This window comes from Homalodisca vitripennis, chromosome 1 (genome assembly GCF_021130785.1).
Source record: "Homalodisca vitripennis isolate AUS2020 chromosome 1, UT_GWSS_2.1, whole genome shotgun sequence".
Lineage (NCBI taxonomy): Eukaryota > Metazoa > Arthropoda > Insecta > Hemiptera > Cicadellidae > Homalodisca > Homalodisca vitripennis.
Genome location: NC_060207.1, coordinates 26,095,052 through 26,119,873, shown reverse-complemented (window position 1 = coordinate 26,119,873; position 24,822 = coordinate 26,095,052). Strand labels below are relative to the sequence as shown.

General features: G+C 32.2%; 1 protein-coding gene across 1 annotated transcript in view; it reads right to left on the bottom strand.

The window, feature by feature from the left end:
- Positions 1–23,480, bottom strand: part of LOC124358474 (glutaminase liver isoform, mitochondrial-like) — a 39,848-nt gene extending 16,368 nt beyond the window's left edge. Inside the window, exons 1-8 of the mRNA XM_046810771.1 lie at positions 23,126–23,480; positions 21,515–21,600; positions 19,485–19,581; positions 16,517–16,659; positions 11,395–11,524; positions 9,342–9,469; positions 6,668–6,783; positions 5,918–6,039 (exon numbers count right to left, since the gene is read on the bottom strand). Of these exons, the coding sequence (XP_046666727.1) occupies positions 5,918–6,039; positions 6,668–6,783; positions 9,342–9,469; positions 11,395–11,524; positions 16,517–16,659; positions 19,485–19,581; positions 21,515–21,600; positions 23,126–23,287 (984 nt within the window). The 5' untranslated portion in view covers positions 23,288–23,480. The remainder of the gene's footprint in view (positions 1–5,917; positions 6,040–6,667; positions 6,784–9,341; positions 9,470–11,394; positions 11,525–16,516; positions 16,660–19,484; positions 19,582–21,514; positions 21,601–23,125) is intronic.
- Positions 23,481–24,822: the final 1,342 nt, after the last annotated feature.

Here is a 24,822-nt window from a genome sequence, read left to right as displayed (position 1 = left end):
TGGAACTTGATAAGGCTGTAATGCCAAGAATATCTCGAAGGTTTTTCAATGCACGTAACCTGGAAAACCTCAAAAATATTCTAGTGCGTGAAACTTGGGAAACTGTCTTAAATACACGAGATGCAGACCAGGCATACACAGAATTCAACAAGATTATGAGAGAAGCATTGGACATAGCATGTCCCACCGTACAGTCAAGATCTAAAAAAAAAAAGTCAACACAAACCAAGAACAGGAACGTGAACTGATGAGACTGAAAGGAGCATATACTGCAGCTCTTAATAAATCAATCTTGATGAGCACTGAGGAAAATAAAAAACAAGCCAATGAAAGAAAAAAAGAATATGATCTCCGACTGAAATATTTTAAAAAGGAAGCAGCAATACACTACATTGCAAATGCAGAGAACCAGACCAGAGCAGTCTGGCAAGTAATAAATAATAACCGTTTCAGCAACAAATCTCAAAAAAATTATATAACATCCATTAACACAGAAGACTTAACAATAACAGACCCTCAACAAATAGCTGAATACATGAATCACTTCTTTGCTAATACTGCAGAACAAGCTCTGTCAAACTCCCAGCAGGCACTTTTAAAAAAACTGCCAACAATCCATGAGAGTGAATTCAGGTCTTTTCAAGAGGGCTTTAGACCAACAAGTAGAATAGAAGTACACAAAACAATAACATACTTGAAATCAGGACTGTCTTCTGGAACAGATGAGCTCCCATCAACAGTCTTCAAACATTGCAAAAATGAAGTGCTAACTCCTATAGCTGATGTAATAAACAAATCTTTCCAACAAGGCGTCTTCCCCTCTCTCCTAAAAAACTCGTTAATTTATCCAAAGTACAAGAAAGGACCCACTTCCCTGGCCAGCAACTACAGACCTATATCTCTCATCTGCACCCTATCAAAAATTTTTGAGAAAATAGTACTCACAAGATTACTTACTCATCTAGAAAACAACAATCTTTTAACCAGCCGGCAACATGGGTTTAGAAAAGGCAAGTCCACCACCACAGCCATAACTGAACTAGTCGAGACTATCATTGATGCAGCTGAAGAGGGGGCCACAACAACAGGAATCTTACTTGATTTTAGTAAAGCTTTTGATAGCCTGAGCCACAAACACCTTCTAGATAAACTACACACACTAGGAATAAGAGATGCAGCGCATCAGTGGCTCCAGAGCTATCTCAGCGGAAGGACACAAATGACTGAAATAACTCAAGTGGTCAACAAGACATCTCATAAATTTAGATCCACACAAACACAGATAACGAGAGGAGTTCCGCAGGGGTCTGTGCTTGGCCCTGTACTATTTATTTTATACACAAATGACATCATTTCGATGCTACAGGACCACTGTGAAGTATTCCTCTATGCTGATGACACTGCCCTCATGGTTTCACACAAGAATGTTAAAGATCTGGAAATTAATGCCTACATTGCTGCAAGTATAGTAAAACAGTACAGTCAGGAAAATGATCTTGTACTGAATGAAGAAAAAACGCAACAGCTTTTTTTTGGCCCACAAAGAAGGAGTGCTCTCGAGCTACCCAATGTCTCAACATCTAATGAGGCCAAATACCTTGGGATAACCCTAGACAGTGATCTCAATTGGAAAGCTCATGTAGACCAATTGAGCAAAAAACTTAGCACTGCCCTATACATCATTAAGCGACTCAAACACATCAGCGACACAGAAACCTCAAGAACAGCTTACTTTGCGCTATTTGAGTCGTTAATGCGCTATGGACTGACTATATGGGGGTTTTCATCTCAAAGAAATCTACAAAGGGTACTGCTCTTGCAAAAAAAGGCCATCAGAATAATAGCTGAATTGGGCTTTCGAGATTCCTGCAGAGGGGTGTTTAAGAGACTGAAGCTGCAGACAGCGGCCAACCTGTATATCAGCGAAGTAATAATATATGCAGTTCACAAAGGACTTGACCAATTCTTGGAGACCCATTCCTATAATACCAGGAATAGAGTTAACTATAGACTCCCTGCACACCACCTGACTGCCTACGAAAAAAAGCCTTCCTATATCGGGGCAAGGCTATTCAACATCCTTCCATCAAAGCTGAAATCACAAAGAAGCAACAAGAATTTTAAAGGAGCTCTTCTTGAGTGGCTAATGGAGAGGGAGTTCTACTCTGTTGAAGAATGCCTGCAGATGGGGAGACCTTCTCATTGAATGACCATGTACCTCAAGCTAAAAAACTCTTGACGCCATGACTGTACTCTATGTCCATGTCAATAAAGATAATTTTGTCTTTGTCTTTGTGATTGCATAATTGTGCATAATCCTGGACTTTGATTATGTATCAGTCTATGAGAAGGTATTGCATGCAATGCTAAAATCTGTTGCAACTTGAAACTTGGTGGTTGTGCGCTATTGATCAGCAAATGAAGGAAACAGTGATTATAAATATATTACAGACAATTATTAAACACATGTTATATTGATTAACTCTGACAATAATAAAGTTCGCAACATTTTAAGTTTATCAAAATGAGGTAATTACTATAATATTAAAATGAATTACAACTCTGAACAAAAGATTTAGTATAGTAAAGTAAATCTATGTTTTACTTATTACTTTTTTGATAGAACAGAACTAGCTTTACTGAACAACATTTTTGCCACACAATCCTCATATGGATGCAAAGTCTATTCTCTGTGAAGTCAAAGCCTTGCATAGCTACATAAGAAAGTCCAAGTTGCCTTTGGATAAAAGGCCAAAATACCTTGTGATCTGGTTTCCACATCTTTATGTCAAAATTTTCTTGTGCCAGTCTAAAGTACAAAGTACTGTTAGTAATAAGCAGTACAAAAATCTACCATTTACAAAGAATCATCAAAGGAGAAAACAAATTCAAAGTCTCAGAAAATTAGCAGACACTTTGCTCCGACAACCAAGATAGAGTATTATGTTACAGGAAATTAATGGAAAAATCAGTGCTTTTTGCAATGTTAGACCAAAGGCTTCTCTGACTCGGATTACAGAGCTTAAACTCTTGTTAGAAGAGATAACTCCACTTATAAGGGCATGAATGACAGTTTCAATGATAACTTTCAGGAAACATTCGAAGGCTATTGATAATGGCATCAAGAAATTCTGTCTCAAGTTGGTAATCACAGTGAATGAGTGAAAAGTGTTTTATTTTGAACTCAAATACAGTACAATACATAAAATAATAAACACTACATAAACAATGGTGTAAAGGCTGTCCGTTATGGTTAGGAGATCTGAGATATAAAAATGTAATAATGAAGGAATAACAAAAATTAAATTGAAATGGCAAATATAATTTTAGCATAAAAATACTGGGTCACATTTTCCCAAAACTAAAATCTACCTAAATTTATTTAACTGTAACATTTTAAACTACAAACCATCATCAAAGAGAACTTTCTAAACAAACAATAGAACTGTACTTATAAAATTAAAAAGATAAACAACTTCGTTAAATAAACAATTAAAATAATAGAAATATACCTAGATAAATAATGTATTTTGATCACAACTTGCCATTGAATAATATGCATACAAGCCACATACACGTGCATACATACAATCACACCCACTCCTCATAGTATAACACAGAAGGTATAGTCAAAATAAAATTGCAATTTAAAACAAAACTGTATTTAATATGAAGGGAAAAACAAGGTGGTTAAATGGAGGGAACGTATATTGTTGTACTCATAATTTTTTTTTTTTTAAATTTTTACTCCTTTTAAAAATTTAATTCCTTTGTTATTGACAAACTGCATTTCCATGTGTATGTGTGTGTGTGTGCATAAAACTACCAAACATCCATCAGTTTCTACTATTAACCCTCTACCACACGCGCCACAGAGCGACACGTATATTTGTTGTTCGAATAGTGGTCAGAATGGGTTGAGCATTGAGCCCACGAGTAGCTTTCCCCTCCAACTGTAGAAAGACGTGGTGAGGTTTTTGGGGTGTGTATTTTCAGTCACAATTGAGCTGTGACTTCAAAACCATCCCTGCAGAGTGATGTTCCACATTCCGTGATGTTCATTATCTGATATAACGGAGTATTGTTCCGCTGTCTTCTACACTGCATAGATCATTAGAGTTGGTTGGATACGAAATGTTTGGATTGGCTAACTGTAGCTTAAATGAACACTGGAATTCAAAAGATGAGTTAATAAATGCCAGAATAGAATAAAACAGAATATATCTTTATTGAACATAAATTCTTTGAGAACAGAGCATAAGCCATAAAGTTTTATGTTGCAAATCATATGTGTGTCAGTGTTTGTCAAAAGTTGTGTGTCCTTCATTAAACAAACTCTTCGATAGTGTAGGGTGGACACTCCAGCAGCCAGTTTCTCAAAGAAGTTTTGAAAATTTTCTCTAGCAATCCTCTTAGGGTTTGAGGTAGAATGTTGAAGAACATTACTCCTCAATATGAAAGTTTCCTCTCAAATAGGCTGAGATGATATTGATGTAGGAGAAAGTTGCTCCTGTGTCTGGTGTTGAAGGTATGGCCTTGCTTGCCCTGTTTTTATTCTAAAGAAGATTGTTTCTAGAATGTGGAGTCCTACAACAATCAGGATTCTCACCTCCTTGAAGACTGCTTGGCATGTGTCCAATGGTCTTAGCCCTTTAGACCTCTACTGTATAACAAGCGTCCTTTGAAGATTTGATATCATCATCCCTCCCCAGACTATTAAGCCATATCTCAAGTAGGACTCAAACAAATACTGTCATGGATGGATACTTTAGTGCTGCTAATTTGTGTCATTCTTTTTACTGTATAAAAGCTGCTGTTGAGTTTACAACAAAGTTGATTAATATGAGGTTCCCAAGATAAGTTTTGGTCCAAAGTTAATCCTAGGTATTTCCCCGATTCTATTGTAGTTACCTCTGGAAGTGTATGGCAATGGTTTTTAGTAGTATTGAAAATTAGCAGTTAGATTTGTTATTCATTTAAATCAAATCATTGAAATACATAGCAGTATTGTGTAGCTATGTTGAATGCAACAAAGAAGTCAATCTCAGGTTGGTATTTTGTATTTTTTTGTTAGAATAAGGACTGTATCATCAGTAAACATCACCATTCCACAGTGGTTCTGAAGGTATTTTGAGAAGTCATTGGTTAAGAGTATATACAATACTGGTTCGATAATAGAGCCTTGTGGCAGTCCTCTGCTCACTGGCAGTTGTTCATATTTTACTTTTGTCACAGTTTTATTTTTAGTATTAGTTCTACTATCTGTTTTGTGTTGTTAAATAGCTTTTGAACCAGTATATTTACTTATCAGTGATTCCCAGAGTTTTCAGCTTTTTATTATGAGGTTGTGATCTAAACAATCAAATACTTTGCTATGTCCAAGAATATACTTGTAGCTATATGTCTTTCTTCTAGTTTGTGGATGATGGTTTCAATTTGTTGAACTATTGCAGTAGTCATTGATCTGTCTTTTATAAAACTATGTTGTCTCGGAGTGAGGGGATGGTACCATTTGAGGTAGTCCTGCAGTCTGATTAGCACTACTCGCTATAGGATTTTGGAAAATATGGAAATGAGAGACATTGGCTGATAACTGGTGGCTTTATCAGATGCTCCATATTGATATTTTGTGTAAATAATTGCAAGGTTTAGCCCGCTGGGCATGAATGTTCCTTGTAACAGTGATTTGCTTGTAATACTTCCTAATGGAGCGATGATCTCATGTTTGCTCTATTTCAATTTCTTGTTTTTTTTTGTTTCATGGGAATTAATTATGGTATTTGAGGTATATGGTCTAGTTCTATTGATAAATTTGTCTGATATGTACTAAAGTTTTAAAATAATATTAAAATATTTATAAATAAAAAAATACTTATTACTGATTATTATTTATTTTGGTTTTTAAAATGGGACTTACCTTGATATAATTTACAACAAAATCAAATTTTTCAGCCAGCCCCATTTCAGGCTTGCAAAGTGTTTGTAGCAAGGCCCCGACCAGAATGGCTCCTGCACTGATCATGGGATTATGAGGCTTTTCTGAAATCAGTAAAACAATGTTACAATAATGTTTGTTAATAAGAAATATACCAGTACTTTCTGGTATATTTCTGGACTACTGTGTATGTAAGTCTTAGCCCTAACTTCACCTGGTAAAATAAGATATCTTTTTTAGTACTTATTTATTTATTAAAACCAATTTTTTACTTAAAAATAAATGTATTATACATTTTCAGGTGAAAATTGATTGTCATTGATAAAGTCTGATCATGCTTCTCATAAATATTTAAAATAAAAAGAATAATATAGAATTTATTCACTGTTTTTTCTGAAATAAAAAAATACATCTAAAATACAGACAGATAGTAAACCCACATTTATATTACAGTTTTTGTTTGCCTTGACTCAAAGAAAAAAAGTCCTCAAAAGATCCCTGGAGAATGTGTAAACACACTGTATAGCCAAAAGCAATTTTTATAATGTAAATAACAATTTTGAGTCCTGATTTCTTGATTCTTTTGAATGAACTTGAACGGGGTAAAGATATTGTAAATCATTTAAGAATTTTAAATATTTCTACAATCCTACAATATTTATAACAATGGCCTACATTGGCCAAGATAGAAAGAAGACACCAGAAAACAACTGAACATGGTTGAAAGCTTACTGTTATCATCCAACACCAACTCGTTTGCATTCCTGCCACTGGGTTCCTGACCGATGTATCTGTGCACAGTCTCATCTCCCAGTTCATTCAGTGCCAAGGCATAGGTCATAGGCTTCCTGTACAAGTAAGGAGCATTAGTAAAACATATTAATCTGAATAGAAACTGAACTTAAACTTAGTTTTTGATCTCAAGAAAGCTTTAAAATAATTTTGCTGTTAGTATTGAATTTTGTTATACCTCTTACCCATAGCAGGAAGCCACGAAAACTATTGGTTGTTTTAACATTGTACATTTATGTTTCCATGCAGATGGTTCAAATGGAATTGTCAAAGAGCTCTAAAGACACTCACTCTCGCAAGATCAGTGGACTACATTTTTCTTTAGCCATAGCATACTTTTGACTTGATTAAAATGATTGATTACAGTTAATTGCTGAAGTGTTCTACCATATCCAAGGCATTTAATTCTGTAAATCATCAACATTCATTCAAACATGAACATGACAATGAAAGTTGGAATATAAAACAATGCTATAGAACTTATAAAATCTAAATCAATCCTCAGAAGAAAATGTTCAATTGTTAGTATGAAAAAATTTCACAGTGGAGGAAAGTTACTGTGTATGTGGTCCAAAAGTCAATTCTGGACTACATTTATTTTTGATTTACCTTAACATATTTACCTAATATTGAAGGAAACAGGATTTTTCCGGACATTTGCCATCGTTCAGTGAAACAAGAAATCAGTAACACTACGTTTCGAGATCTGCAATCTGATCTCTTCTTCAGGTAAAGAACTAACCTAATACATAATTACAAACTAGGTTAAAATAAACAAATCTTACCAAAGCGTTCTGGCACTCCTAAGTCAGGAATCACAACCACCATTGTTTGTCAATTTTTACTAACTCTATAAACATGCACTTAATAAAAAACTATACACACCACTAATCATTAAAACTGAACTACGGAATACAGGTCACAATACGTCTTCATTCGTCTACAAACCACCTACGACTGAACGATGGCAAATGTCCGGAAAAATCCTATTTCCTTCACAATCCTTCCATCGTCAAAAATAACCTTCAAACAAAGTACCTAATATTATTCCTAAGCAGTTTTTATTTTCAAATAATACCAAAGTGATAATTAATTAATATTCTACGAGTATTTTCAAACTGAAAACCTAAAAGTGAAACACTGTCTCCATCACATTACTGAATCCATTTATATTGCTTGCTAATAAATAAAAATAAAATATGAAATACTGTTACAATCAAGAATGCAATAAAAATTACATTATGACCAATAAATAAAATGAGTTGTTTCTCATGTTGTAAATGCACTTTTTGTAACAAATAAATACACAAAAATGACAATTGTACAAATCTTGATGATTATGTAATAAACAATTCCTTATGTCTGATGAATTCCTTGGAAATTTTATTGATATAAATTTTAATTGATAAAATACTGTTAATCATGTATAATTCCTTTAAAAAAAATTATTTTAATTTTTCTTATATGTATTGGTCTTGATTTTTTAATACTGAAAGATACTGTATCTATTGCTAAGTATAAATCGTCATAGTACACACACACACAGTAGGTACAGCATAAAACAGTAAAGTATAGTACTACACAGCAAGTAGGTATTACTGTATTGAATTTCCAGCTTAAAATATGCATTAATAGTGTTGAATAAGAGAGTTGTCATCCTGTATTTTATAAATTAGCAAACCTAATTAAATCAGATCTATACATTTTAAAATTTGTACACAGAAATCCAAACATTGTGGAAAAATTTTCTTTTTTCACAACCAGATTCAAATTTCTAACTCAGAACTCTTAAATATAAACCTCATATATTTAGATTTGATGTGGATTTCGTGGCAACCCCTTTTTAGAGTCTTTATAAAAGAAGAATAGTAAGAAATAAAAGTGTTTCTCTCATGATCATGTCTACTGCATAGGATTTGTATTGCTGTAAAGTACTTAAACCAATAATGAGCATACATTTTCGGAGGTTTATAGATTTATTTTAACCACAAACAATTAAGCATTGGGTATTTACATTTTATAAATGAATATTCAAAATAATTTCCATTCAAACAGTATATTAAGAATAAAGTTTTGATATATTAATATAAATACAACATTAAATACTCAACTAACACTTATAAATACATTTGATTGAAATAAATGTAAGTTAGAGTATTTCCACTTTGGATACATGGTTTAGGTATGGTTGAATTAGTTTTAGAAAAAAACTTCTGGATACATATCCTCATAACTCTTTTAAATGCATATTTTAGCCAACAATCAATAAAATCAATAAAACACTCAAATTTGGATTAAACTTTAATAGACCATTATTTTGGACAATTTAAGTGTAGAGCAACATAATTTTCAAATTATTCTTTTGTTATTAAGACTCTTTTTAAAATAAGGCATGATAATTTGCGGTTGTCTAGTAAAGAATTTTAAGATTCATAATTTTGGGAATGATGTAACATTTTCACCCAAAAACATGATTTCAGGCCTAATAACCATTTACTGCAATACAAAAATTCTATCTGAACTCTTTCAAACAAAAATAGAGGGTGCAATGGTTTATTGAAAACCAGGATGTTCAAAATAGTTGATGAGCAGAATTAAAATAATGTAAACTTACGTAAGAGAATGAAGAGTAAAAGCAACATTGGCTTCACCCATCGAGAACCGTTGGCCATCAATGGTACATACACTGACAGCCCAGGTGTCCGGGTTTTGTCTGGCTAACTGCGGCAAATACGAGGCTACCTGAAAAATATGTTAAGTTACTTGTTGACATTTAGTGGTTACATTTTACACTCCTATTATAATAACAGAAGAATCCTGCTCCTACGATGTAGGGAACCAGTAATAAAAAAATAACCCATGCCACAGAAAAAAAACATACAAAAATTAAAGTTAATGATAATAGACATATTTTTTTGTAATTAAAAACATTAACAACTAGGAAACTTATCTTATATTTTATTTTATATTTTTCACAACGGGTTAACATCTGTTAGTCTTTTGCTCACTTTGTTTTAAAAATAATTAGAATGTTTTAATGTTTTTTATATTCAACACATTTTAAAAGTGGATTAATTCTTAAAACATTATCCTAAAATAATTGTCTTAATTTTTTCCACACAACAGATCCCTTATTTTCTGTTATTTTGTATTACTGTATATACATGTATTCATAATTTTAATATATAAATAGTACTGATTTAAATTTTTCTAAATATTTAGCAAAGTTGATACAGAAATACTGTAGATTAAATACAGTAGAGTCCCGTTAATCGGACCTAATTGGGACCGAACCCTATTCGGATTATGTGATTGTTCGGATTAGCCAGAATTACAGAAAAATACGGTTTTAAACTTGAGAATGGGTCTATTTTGTTATAGAATTATCAATATTGTTTATTAAAACATTATTTCTGACTGTTGCGTTGTATTTCTTGACAAATAAACGTGTTTGCGAATACTAAGCACATTTACCGTATTTAGTGTGACAGTTCTATTGTTAAGCAATGTGAGCGTACTGGATATTGTACGGGTCCATGCGTTCAATAGTTGTACGAAACTATGAGTCATCCAATAGACCCTCTTTAATGCGACAGAAGACAATAACTGAATTTATGTCTTTTAACAATTAATATTGTACTCAATAATAATATCAGTACTGTACGTCCAATTTTTGTTTGATTTCACTTCTTAATACAGTAATTTAACTCATACTTAACCTATAACTTTCAATTTGGTACTGTATTTAACTTCATTATTTATTTACTGTACCGTACACAATTTGTCTTAATAAAATACTGTATGTCTATTTAATTAAAGTTTTCTTTGTTTATGTACGAAATGATGCACCCATTTTCATTTTTTATGTAATTAGTTCCTATAACTGTTCATTATCGTTATAAATAATTCCTCCTGGACCTGTTCGGATTAACCGACGTTCGGATTACACGTGTTCGGATTAGCGGGACTCCACTGTATGCCTAATCTGATTACCAAATTTGGAAATTGTGGTGAACTGGCACAGGTGCAATCTCTTGACTATTAATTAAAATATTCAATAATTTTCTACAATATTGAACACATTGTGTGATCCTTTCTTGATTCTGAAACCTTCCCAAGAAAAGTATACAAAGTAATTATCTTTATAAAAGACTAGGCTGTTACCTGCACCTTCACATGCAATTTTCAAAATCGAAACCCTCATAATACTTAGTAAAAGCACTGATGTAATATGATGGAGTCTTAAAACATTTTTCAAACATAAGTAGGCATACATCAGATACGTATTATTTAATTGTTCATGCTTAAGAATATCAGAGTTAAACCTGACTCTTACATCATGTTTTGCACCTGTAAGACCATTTCTGATTCAAATTAATTATATTTGCAATGCAACAGCTTGTTGCTCCCATCAAAAATTTACAAATACATACAAGTAGATCTCAGAAATGTACTTTGGCTAAAAAGCATTTACTTAAAACCTTGTAATGTTCTTCCAGTATAAGATATTTCCAGCCATGTTAGTGTTCATTTCTCTGTTTTTCCCTAAGCCACTGTAAAAATGTTTTTTCACAATGTTTAGGAAGCATACCAATTTAGAGTGCTATATGTAAAAACATTCACAGCTTTGTTCATTAAATATAGATTTAGAATTGATCAATACCTACATGTCCTTCTTTATTTTCAGCACACTTCATATAAAATTCTTCTATTTGCTTCTGGAATGCCCCAAAGTCTGGTATCACTAAATCATGCCTTAGTGCTCTAGAGATAATCATCAGATTTGGTGAAATCAATCTGAAACACATTAGTCATGCATTAAAGTTCTTACTTAACTTTAAACTGTCTTGATAGTAATCTGTGCTGGAAGTCACCTGAACAAAATATTTCCAAAAACTTGCTAGAACTCTTTGTTTATTGAGGAAACTAAAATTATTTATTAGTTTTGGTTTACTTATGACAAAGTAATACACCTTTTTCACTCACACAGTGAATATGGCTTAACAATATGGGAAAACAGTAGTGCAGCAAAGGGGGGTTTTGTGTAGCAAAAGAAGGCTTTGAGGATTATCAGAGAGATACCTGACAGAATATCTCATTAAACAATTTTCAAAGAAATAAATGTCAGTACATATTTTGTTGTTTAATTTAGGTGAAAGAAATCTTAAGTATTTATCAACAAAAAGAACTGTACACAGCTATACTACAAAAAATAAGGGTAAGCTTAACCTTATATCTGTTAAATTAGAGTAAAAAAAGAAAAGTACAAACTTTTAAATAGATTACCTGGAAATACATGCGTAGTTAATTTATACAAGTATAAAAATGTAATAAGCCACTGACTGAAGAAATGTCTAATATCCTGTACATCAATATAAGTCTTGTGATAATAGTTATATAAATTGTTAAATAATTGTATTGGCGAATTTTGAAATAACAAGTTTAATATGATGTTAATAGATACAGTTCACCTTCCTCTTAGTGCAGCATCTGAAATCTGACCTAAACCTAGCAAGACTTGTCATGACCATCATCCCATATTTAACTACTCGAACTCCACCTCTATTACCTATAAAGATTGTTTATCATACACATTTCCATATCAGTGTTATGTGAGAACTTGTCATCTGGGGCCATTCTGTGACAGAGCAAGATATACTTCTCCTGCAGAAAAAGGCGGTGAGAATACTGAATATAGAGACCACTGTAGGCCTTTATTCATTCATCTTGCTATTCTTACAGTGGTAAGCCAGTATATGCACAGTGTAGCCTATTGGTTTAGTAGAAGGAAAAGCCAGCCATTATAGCTGTAAAACCAGGAATGCCATTAATCTGGATGAACCTTGCTGTCATCTGAGTCACATCCTGAAAGAATACCCTTACTCTGCTATCAAGATATTCAACAGTCTACCAGCCGATGTAAGCAACTTGAGGACAAGAACCTTTAAAACTGTTCTGCAAGAATACCTAATGAAGAGACCATTATATTCGCTAGATGAATAATGCTTAAGGAGAAGACACTAATGTGCTTAAAGTGACCTCTGCCTCTTGTATGTAGTTTGTAGACATAACATGTATGTATTTTGTAATGAAAGATGAAGACGTCAGGTATTAATATGACAATTTATAAGTTTTAAAAAATGAAACCTTGAGTTGCTTTAATAAAAACAGATACATCAGATTTTTCAAGGTAGATTATAATTTACAGCATGAAAACACAGATTGAGCCTGAAAACAATTAAACAGGAATAACTAGAGAATAATTCCTCTGTCACATTAAAACAAAAGATTATCCAAGAGACCCTTGAACCTAATAATAAAATCTGAAGTTTATTTTTCTAACAGTCCAAGAATCTTGCCTAGGATAACAGGATTTTGGAAACTTGCCATCATTATGTAAAAAAATATATAACACAATGTTCCTAGGATTGGAATCCATCCTCTTCATCAGTAAGTTGAGGGAGGTATAAATACATACAAAAACAAAGAACAGAAAGGAGAAAAGAAGGGAGAGAAAAAGGTTTAAACATACAGGCTGCTTCCAGTCCAGGCGTTGTTACTGCACAGGTTGCAAGTCCTGAGCACAAATCAGAAGTACAAGAATCACAATCACACATTACACCAGCACAGACTGCAGTGAGATATTAACAAGAATGTTGATATCGTATTTTTCATCAGCACCTTTTAGTGTCGTCTGAAACAATACCTCCCCAACCTGACAAAGGGGATAGATTCCAATCCTCGGAACGTTATATTATACCTTTTGGTATATATAATGATGACAAATGTCTGAAATCCTGTTATCCTTTTAAATCTTCCATCGTCAGTAACAAACTTTAAACAAAGAATCTTGTCTAAATATGTCTTATCTGCACCTCTTAATTAGAGGGGATTGTATCTTGGTACTTTGCCACATCATCTTGCAAAACTCTTTTTCCGTATGGAGGTGCTAATGTTCCATTGAGTGCCTGGTGAATTCAGTAAACCAGGGTCAACATTACTTGCAAAATTATCAAAATAAAGGAATTTCTTTCAAAACCTGAAATGTGTTCCATAAATTACAAAATTTGAATAATTTAACTCTCTTGATTCTTGAAAGGTCCAGAACCTTAAGTTAGTTTTTCATTAGTTGGGAGAGGTACGCTACAAGTAATGTAGTGGAACATCCCTTTTCAACTTTGTGCAGAAATTTGAACTATCCAACAAACTCAAAATCAAATTCTACCTCACAATGTGATAGTAATCAACAGTGAGTGATGTCATAGGGGGAATCCTCTCACACCAGTTTACATATACCATCCATAGTGGCCTTAATAGGCAAATTGTTGTTGCTTCTAACTTAGAACACCTGTTTATAAATGGATAGATTGAGCTTCTGAACACTCAAACAAATTATGTTTATAAAATAAAAACAATGTACACACATCCATGTGCAAGTATAAACTAAAAACCAAATAATATGCTATTTTTATTCCTAGCTTAAGCAAGCATATGCTTGCTAACCAACTGTTTGAGAGATCTTATTTAGTAAAACTTGCCAAAGAGAAGTATTTACAAATCAAATGAGTTTATCTCTCACTTATGAATGGTTAACACCGGCTATATTAATTTCACCTACTATCAATACAATATATAGCTTACAGTCTAGGAGCCGAAAGCCATTCTACTCTGTATAAGTTCACAACCTGGTTGTTTTAAAATCAATTGGGGAATTGATTGTCAGCCATGCTTGTTTGAAAAGGTGTAGTATCAAAAAGGTAAAAACAATTGAATGATGATTTTTTCTCAAATTATATTTTTGCAGCTTGATACACTTAAAACCAGCCCTCAGACACATAATAGCTATGTCACCATCAGAACACTCCCCAATAAATATATTGCATGGCAGAAGAGTTTGAGAAGGTTGCCATGAATTTTAGACTGTCATGGTTTACATGATGTAAAGTCACCACCGAATTCTTGGATCAAATGACACAATGCTGTAAGAACTTTGGTAGCTGTGGATTTATACAAACATGAAATACAGGAACAAGTACTTAGTACAGATTACAGATGATGTATGACCAATATATAACTTATAATTGTTGTCGATACTAAGATGTTAAGTTGTGTTGTGTGGTTGGAATATTGTGTGGATGGTTAAAATAAAGACCAGCTTCATCTCAACTAAACAATATTATCTTGGTAAGTTCAGGCCCATTATATCTCAGTTGCTTGAGAAGATCATGACTTGGCAACTATCATCTTAGCTACAGATATGGGAGAGCTATTCCATCAAGGGATATCACCAACCTACTTGCTAATGTTGAATTCAGTTCCAGTTCTGGAATCAAGAGTCATGTACGTCTGAAGAGATACAAAAAAAAATCAGTGATGAAGTAGCTCAAAACTAACTCTTTACATCGTTTCGACATCAGAGTTACCTACACTATAAAATATAGTGGAATATTGGTGAAGAGGTATTATCATTGTTTCATAAAGTGAACAGCCCTATTTATTGGAAACAGATGAATAGAGAGGAATCCGTATCATGGTTATCAATACTCTTTTAAATATCAGTGCATTTCAAGATATCAGCTCCTTTCCTACATTTCCTTTCTTATTCATCTCTATTTTTAAATAAATAAAAAATGCCTTTTATTGCAAGCAGATACTGACAGCACTAAAGACTGTGTGAGTCTGAGCTTGACAGAGCTTGGTAACAAGCTTCTGAATCTGTACAGACCCCTCAGCCTGAGAATGGCTTGTTGGTTAGTGTGTGTGATATAATTGGTGAACAAGAGACCGCTTTCCAATATTACACCAAGAGCCTCGACTGTGTCACAGACTGCCACTCTCTTACCACCAAGCATGACACTCACTCCATGCTCCATTAGGGTCTTTACAAAGTCATGTGGAGCTACATGAATGATGCTGCACTATCCATTAAATTTGAGACCTTATCAGCTGAACATCTTCAAATGGAATCAAGCTCAGTTTTGATTAGGGTCTCCTTGATTGAAGAAGTTTCATAGGACAGGTGCAGCTGGCAATCATCTGCATACTGGTGGTCCGTGAAGTTCTGCACACAACTGGAGAATTCAGATGTAAACAGACTGAATAGCATCGGTTTCAGATTGAATAGCAATAAAAATGTCACTTTCCATCTTTGTAACCTGCATTCTATCCTGCAAGTTTGGTTTGACACTTTCAACTGATATCATATCAAATCTATAAAATTTCCTCTTAACTAGTTAAAGGTCATAACTGATTGAATCAATGCCTGTGAATAGTCCATCCCACATAACCATTAAACTACGATGCTTTGTCTTTCTCATGCAAGAGATCACTAAATAAATTATCAGACCTGTGCAGGGGTAATGATTCTTTCTGAATCCAGATTAGAGCTTTAGCATCATTCATAAAAGGAATAATTTGGCACAATACTACATTTTCTAATACTTTAGAAATGGATAGTAAAATCGTGATGGGTCTCAACTGCTGGACTCTTTTAGGGGCATTTACTTTTGTGTAAGATGAACTTGATTTATTTTCCAACTTTTCTGAAACTCTCCACTTTCTAATGACTTATTTACCAGATGTGTAAAAGCTTTTAGTGCATACAGACTCACAACTTTGAGCATCTCAATAGTAAGACATTAATTGCTTGTTTGGCATTTGTCCTGTATTATTCTTTGTGGTGCTGGCTGTGTGTATAACATGTTTTGGCCTAAACTTATTATTTAAATACACAACTGGATTTGAAAATAATAAGAAATGTTTTATGTGCTTATGAGATGTGAAACTTACTCCATAAATTTTTCCTTCGAAAGTTTCTGGGACTCAGATGAACCGCCGAGGATACCTGATTCTCTGTAGGCTTTTGTCAGTCCGTTTATGAAATCCTTGAGCCGAGGATCTGTGTGGGGCTGGATTCCTGTCACTTGTATTGCCTGCCAAACACAAAGTTTATTAGTAAACACTTTATCTATTTGTTAATACATACATTAGAATTGTAAGGTTTTCATCAATTTAAAATGTTTCAATTACAGAACAGATCAGGTTATTTACATATCTCTCACTATTGAACATCAGCGTCTGTGTGTCATACAGTATATAGTTGGGTGCTGTGTTTGGAAAACTTAGTAATTTAGTTTGAAATATCTAATACTTGGAAAGTATCAAAGGACCATGGATTATGCAACATTTTTAATTTACCTGTTATCTTGTTTTAATGTAAACTTGTTTCTGATATCTTTATATAATTATTATGATTACACTCATAATTTCAAAAGAATCTTAACTGAAACCTGGATGTACTACAAGTATGTGACAAGTTCAAGTTTGTTGTTGAGGTTAATCATTCCTAATGGAGCAGAGTCCTAGAGTCAAAGCCATTTTCTACAAAGCTACCCTGGAGATCTTAGATATCCTTGGATTATAAACACAATCAGTATAAACATTTTGCAAAGGTTTGGGTCTCTCTGGGGTTTTGGTTTGATGGACAACTGTATTCAGTACTTATTTCAGAATTAATAGACCTGCATAAATAAATTCATATCACAATCTAAAACTAAATAATAAACAAAAAAAGAATCAACATTGTAATTAACTGCTATACCCTAAAGGGAGATGAAGTTCTTATTCTCAAAACAATAATATGTAACAATAGTTGGTTATTGGATTAAAATAAAGTACTTCACATAAAAAATTTAAGTTAATATATTAAACAGATTTGATCAAGTAAAAAATTTGTTTCTTGTCCATATAACAAGTAAATAAATTTTGTGGTTATAATTCAAAACCACTACACATTGAATTTTTAATAAATATTTTTATGGATGTGATCTTTCAACTAACTTGTATAATTTTCAAAACATAATTCAAATTTGTCTGAAGTTATTCTAGTTACTTAATCATAACAACAAAGTGTTGACAAGGAAATCAATTTAAAATCTTAAAATTTAACTGTCTTCATGCAAGCTGGCCTACTCGAACATTTTAAAAATTGGTTTGTCTGATTTTTAAAATACATAATTATTACACAGAAAATCTGTGATGTTATTTTTTTAAGAATATTTAATATTTATATAATGTATTAAATATACAAGCCTTAGCCAATAGTAATGTTAAAATAACTGATTTCAAGGTTAAGGTACTTGTGGACTACATATTTTAAGATTTTTAGCCTGAAACACCAAAGCTGTTCGTTATCAGTTATCAATCTTGTCAGAGGCCTCTCAGAGATGTTGCAACAGTGTTGAGCTCTCTAGCAGAGTGCCGAGTGCCAAGAACAGCGAGTGTAAGCAAATCATCAATGTTTACCCCTGAATAATTGATTGATAACATGTTTTCCTTGTGATGTTTAAAATGTTTCAGACCACATTTCTTGCCTCACAGAGTCTATTGGGAAACATCTCAACATACAGTCTTGTGCTGACTGACATCATGTTGTAAGTACCTAATGTGGTGTTGTTATTGGGAGAACTATTTGAAGAGAAACTGTAAGAAGTATTATCCTCGGTAACTGAGTGTTTATTGTCTCAGTTGATCACCCCAGAAATCCGGGTTCAAATCTGAGTTCGTACACAGCATTTCATATACTGATAAATATTTTATATGAGGTTAGCCTAAATTCTGAGATAAACGGTTCCGAGATCAAACTTAAGAACATCAATAGAAATTTAAATGTTTTAAAATACAATCCACAACATTCCTAATACATTATATACATTACTATTATTGTCATTTGATAGTTATTTTTTCCATGTGACATTTGATAGTAACTACAATGGTGAAAAAGTATTTTTATGTTTTATATTGATAAAGAGTTTCTCTTTCTTAAGTGAAACCTTTTATAAGTTATTAATCTCTCCCAGTACTTTTAATATATTTCTTGTGTAATATGCATTTCTGTTTCTTATTCCTACATTAAAAAAATTTACTAGCTCTCTTGATTTTTTTCACACATAGCCCTCAAACTGTTCCCATTTTGGCTCATGTTTTTGGTTGGTTAAAAATCCAATACTTCCACTTGGTAGCCTAATTTGACAAAATGAATCCATTTGTTTAGTAAAAAAAAACATGAGTGCACAAATGAGAAATACTTTGTAAAAACAAAATGTTTTATATGGGGGAAGGGAGGGGGAGAGATAATTGTTATAATGGTTTTTTCTTCTGAAAAATTGTTTCCCATCATAACAATTTTTCCTATACAACGAGAGAAAGAAAACACTAATTGAAATCCACTTTGTTATAAAACAAGTGATTCTCATTATTACACACACCTTGCAAACTGTTTGTTTCTCATGATTGATGGTTTAAAAAGAATAATAGGATTTTTGACATTTGCCATATGTTACAAAATGTATAATACTACATTCTGAGCATTGTGTGTTCCACTTTCTCTTGTACGAGTGTGACATATTGTTTGTGCTCTTGACCTCTGTTCAGTGACATTTCTTGGGTCAACTTTCTCCAGTCTGGACTTTGTGTATAAGTCAGTATGATACATATCTTAAAGTGGCAGTCTACTGCTGCATGTTGTAGGTTTTAAGTGTATGTTTATGTATTAAGGTTCTAATACTTAAGTAAGTGGATAGATTTAAATCCTTGTAACGTAGTGTTATGCATTTTGTAATATAGCAATGACAAATTTCCGAAATCCTATCTTTGACACACCCTTGAAGTATTTCCAGTTCAATACCATTTTTTTCCATAGTAAAAGTACACTTTTAATTTAGTGAAAAATATACAAAACTATGAAATTTATACTTACAGTGATGAACTTTTGTACATTGACATATTCCTCATTGACTTCTTTAAACATTTCATAAAACATTACTTTTGTCTTCTCGGAGTAGTCTTCAATAGGCCTGAAATTACAGCAAAGTTAGTAAAATTATTCAACTTTGAATATTACTTTTTAGTTTCCACACTATACTGTAAGCAATTTTACACTTTTGCCATGGTGTAATAAAATTAAATACCTTAATAGGAGTAAAACAAATAATAAAGAGCTCTATACAGGAGTAAAAATTAAAAAATACATTTAAATAAAAACCTAAAATTTATTTGGATTTAATAAGATTAATAAATTATATTGAAAAGTTTCTTCTGTGATTGCAATGGTCTCTCTTGCTTTTGTTGCAAATATACACAATGGTGTTTATAATATATTTGAGTTTCTGACGTATTCTCTGAAAATAAAACATAACAAAATGTAGTGTGTCAAAAGCTTTACTTTTCTTATAGATCTTTTAATTTTAAAGTATTAAAAATCAGTTCCATAAGATTAAAAGAATGCCATGGTCAGAATTTAACACCAAATACTTCCTTTGAAGCAGTTGGCAAGAACAGATGAGGGATTGGAGGATTGTGCTTTTGAGCTAATGTATTAATTCCAGCTCTTAATGGTCTAAAATATTAACAATATTTTTCAGTTTATAAAGAAACAAACACTTAATGTCATTTGTTAATGTATTTTTAGCTGTAAATTTTTGTCAAATAGTAAGTATTAGATCTAAAAGGCAATGTTACTATCTAACAAAGTATATTAGAATGACTATAAATATAAACTTTTTGATGTATTTTCTTAATTGTGGCAACAAAGCAAACACAACATTGGCGTCAAAAATATAATTCACTCAAACCAGCAGTGCTCATACATGTGCAATGCCTACTAATTTGCATGCAAAGGAGCGGGTAACTGCTAGCAGTGCAGATATAAATGTAGACAATGTAGTCTAACCTTTACTTTATATTTAAAGACTGTTATGAAATCTAAATTAGTAGTCTTTTGACAAAAGTAGGCTTCCAGAGCTGTGTATGTGTACATATTGTCTTGATCAGCAAGAGGCAGAATCAGCAATTGAACAATAAACAGTAACATTGAAGTAAATTACAATGAACATAAATGTACACTTTCTACCATATTTTACTAATCATGGTAAAAAAGCAAACTCAACAATAGAGTCAGAAATATAATTCACTCACACTAGAAGTGCTCATGCAGGTGCAAAATCTACGAAATCTATGAAATTGCGAAGCCACGGGTAACTTTCAGTGATAATATAATAATATATAGTAGCAGTAAACATTCAATTCAAATAAAAGTTTGAAACATTCCTGAACCAAAGTTTGTTATACTGTACAGGTAACATTTGTGTTTGTCTTTATTTTTTACATTTGTTTGTTTGTTGTTCTAATCTGCAATAAAATAAACATTTGTTTCAAATCTGGTGCCTCAGATGTTATTTTCCCTACAAAAGCTTACGTACTTAACTGAGCTTTTCTGCTTCATATTCAAAACAATCAAAACAATATTGATTTTATAATTTATGTGTGGAGTATTAACTATGTATATATATGAATTTCTTAGGTTGGGACTGGCATAATTTTATTTATTCACTTAATTTTGATGTACTGATAAATTGGATTTAGCAATAACAATAAATAATAACACAAAAGAAAAGGTACCCAATCAAGTCATTTTAGACAGAAACCATCAAATATGCCTACATCCCTTTGTGTGAAATTTGGAATTTTTATTTCTCTTAATTATATTTTCAAAACAAAAGAGAATGGGGTTTGATGATTGCCTGACTGCGTTATGATAAATAGAGGACTGTAGTCGTCAGAACCCTTTTGAATGTATTGAATATTAAAATCTGTTTTTTATGTTACTAAACGCCTAACATTTTAAATTGGAATAGTTAATAAAAGTTCCTTACTTTTTTATTTCCATAAAATAACAATTTTGTACTTTGAAGAGTTTACAGTTTTTATTACCATGAAAGAATGAGTTACCTCTGGACTCCGTCCACATCTGTGAAAACGTTAGTCAGCATTTCCTTTGTAGTGTAAGCATTTTGTGTTAATCTCACGTTGTAGTTCTGGAATCAACATCACAAAAGGTTGAGTTAAAGTTGAAAATGGTCAGTTATGACTTAAACATAATTTATTTAAATTATATATCTACGTAACACTTTAACTTCCACATGGCACATTGTTTTGTATTGGTTGGTGCAGAAGACTCAGCAATATGTTATGTTCAAAGAGTTGAAATGAATTCTTGATGTAAGGACATAATATTCAATTTTTTATAAAAATTCATAAACTGAAAATTCAAGTTTCTGGTTCAGAACATTTCATAGGTTTATACTAAGAGTAGCAATAAATTCAAAGAGACTGCATTTTTTGTGTTTTTGGTCAAAGAACAGTTATAAGCAAAAATAATTGTGTGGAAAAGTTTGTTAAGATTAGAACAAGAGTAATACATTTTATTTGGAGGCATTCACATCATCTTCCAACTTTGTGTGATAAAGTAATACAAACATATGTGTCAGATCAAATTATTGTAACAGAGTTCCTTACAACCACACCTTGTAGGAAATATGTTTGTGATCTCGTAACAGCCAGTGTCTGGTGATTTTACACAAAAGTTGAATGGTGTTACTGTGTACAAATAACTTGTATTTTAGAGCTTATCTTTCCCATTTTAAGATCATAGCTTAACTATCAGGCTCATTATGAATTTAGTCTGTAGGAAGTAACAAAAATTAAGCCTTAGTAAATACAAATAAGTGAACTTTAAAAACAGCATAGCTTAAAGCTAAAGACTGGAGAGGTATTGAATTTAGACATAAAAACAATGATCTGTAAACAATAATTAAAGACAAACTCTGAGTAGAATATTACCAATAGATACAGTACCAACATTAATAACTTTTGTTTTAGTCTTAAAAATGAAAATAAATAAAAAGAGACCTACATAGAATATATATGGTTAAATACTGTTCATAGTGTTGTATGTACTATGTCTGGAAAAAAAATATTCATAATATAATCATATATGTTTTAAAACGTCTTAATTATATATCAATACATTTCAGCTATAAATTATTCTTTTTTGACTCAGGCATTAAGTCTATTACTTTTTTTGGCCAATTTAGGCCAAAATCTATTTGAATAAAAGTGTTTAGTAATGAAAATAAATGGTTGAGTGTGTAAATAGGCTGCATGATAAACTTATTATAAATAAATGGATTTTGTTCTCTTTTGGTTGGTGGGTTTAGAATTATTTGAATCAAAATGTGCGATAATTTTTGAGCAATTTTAGTGTCAGCTTGTTATCAATGAAAATGTTACTTCTAATAATATTTGTAATCATCTACACTAAATGTTGAAAACACCAGAAAGGTAAAATTATATTTGGATACTTAGAGACAAAAATAATAAAAAAAAATTATAACAATCACTTATATTTTATTTTTATACCCAATAAACAACATATTCCTGTATTGTTAATTCTGATCATATTTATAATTAGAAGAATAAATTATGGCATTAACATAACAAAACAAAAACTGTCTCTAATACACTCTGGTTGTAATTCACACAAACGAATAAATCACTTACTGTTGATGAGTGTAAATAACATCTCTGAAGAAAGAATGATTTCCTCCAGCGTCTGGAGGAAGACAAAGAGTTCCAGCCTCCATGGTATGAACAAACATTCTTGCACACTTGGGGTCTCAAAGGGGTTTTCAGGAGCCGAGAAACAATCAGTTCAATCTGCATATTGCCACTGGACCAGGCAGTGAGTGTTGTACCTACTGAAGTGATAATTCAGCTCGAGGCCACTTTACCTCGTTATCAGGTGATCGACTAAACCTCTTCCCATCCGGGAGCAGCAAACAACAATAAATCAAACAACCTTCCCTAATACATTGTTTTACAAGGGGCTAACCTAATTTACATAATATAAATTTATTAGAGATGTAATATTTAAATTAGAATAGTTCATTTCTAAACAGTACTACACTATTATTACTTTCCATGTCAACTAAAAGTTAGAAATCATACCAAATCTGTCAATTCAAATGGTTTTTTTTTCTAAATACCAATAATCCCTAAATGTTTGTAAGTTATTATTGTGTTATATATAATTACAGTATTGGATCACACACTCAAGTACATGTGTAACCACTTGTGTGACGTATGGTTGATAAAATGAAATCAATACTCTCTAAACTTTTGTGACGACACTTGTTTTCTTGAGATTACATCTGTATTTGTACTTGCGACACTTAACTACAATCAAGTGGACTATTATGATAAACACGCCAGTGGTCTTAAGCCAGTGCATTTCGTCAAAATAAAAACAATATATAGAAGCACTTATCTTACTTAACAAAAAATGGTGGGAATTGCTTAAAAAGAGAGAACATTGATTTGAGTATTTTTTCTTTCAAATATTACTTTGACGTATTCATATACAAAGCCCAAGAACCATTGTCCAACTGTGAGCATGCCATAGCTTGTTCATTCTGTCTGTCTTTCTGGACGTCTTTAAATCGCAATGAATCCTCTCTTTTTTAATTACTACCCAAAACATCAACCTGGCTGAAATCTGAGACTGTTCAGGTCTGTTCTTGTCAGTAAATATACAGCTAGAACCTCTGAAACCCAAAATCAATGTAATGTAGTGCAATTGAAAACAACGCTGTAATATTTTCTATCCCATTTCCATTTCCAGGCTGTAAACAGAGAATCCAGCTGTGTTTGTAAACTAAATACAAATAGTTTTTTCTTAAATAATTTCATTAAAAATATTTTAATAATGAATAATCCGTTAACTATAATTTAATATTCTCTAAATTACCACAGGGTAAAATACAATTTACAAAGTTATGTTAAAAAATCAAAGATAAATTAGACAAAATAAAATGTAATGTATCCAAACCAATTTCATAATAAACATTAAAAATGACAACAATGAGCAAGTAATTCCAACTATTAAATTCAACAATCAGCTCAATATTAGCGAGCAGTTAACAAGCATTAATAATAACTAGATTAGTGTATTTAACTAATCAATTGAATTCAGTAAGACAGTCGCGTAGTGAGGATTTTGGCGCCATGGAGCGACTCAGTCGCTGGCGCCCCTTCCCCAACTTTTACTTACATGATCAATCAGTGCCGACAGTTCACCTCACTACCGTAACAAACCTTTCTTGGCCATCATTTCATCAGCAATGTAAGGCGTCTTTGACCAAACATCATTTTTTATAATAACTTACAGTCTACTATTCTTTATAAAGTTTTGTTCCTTG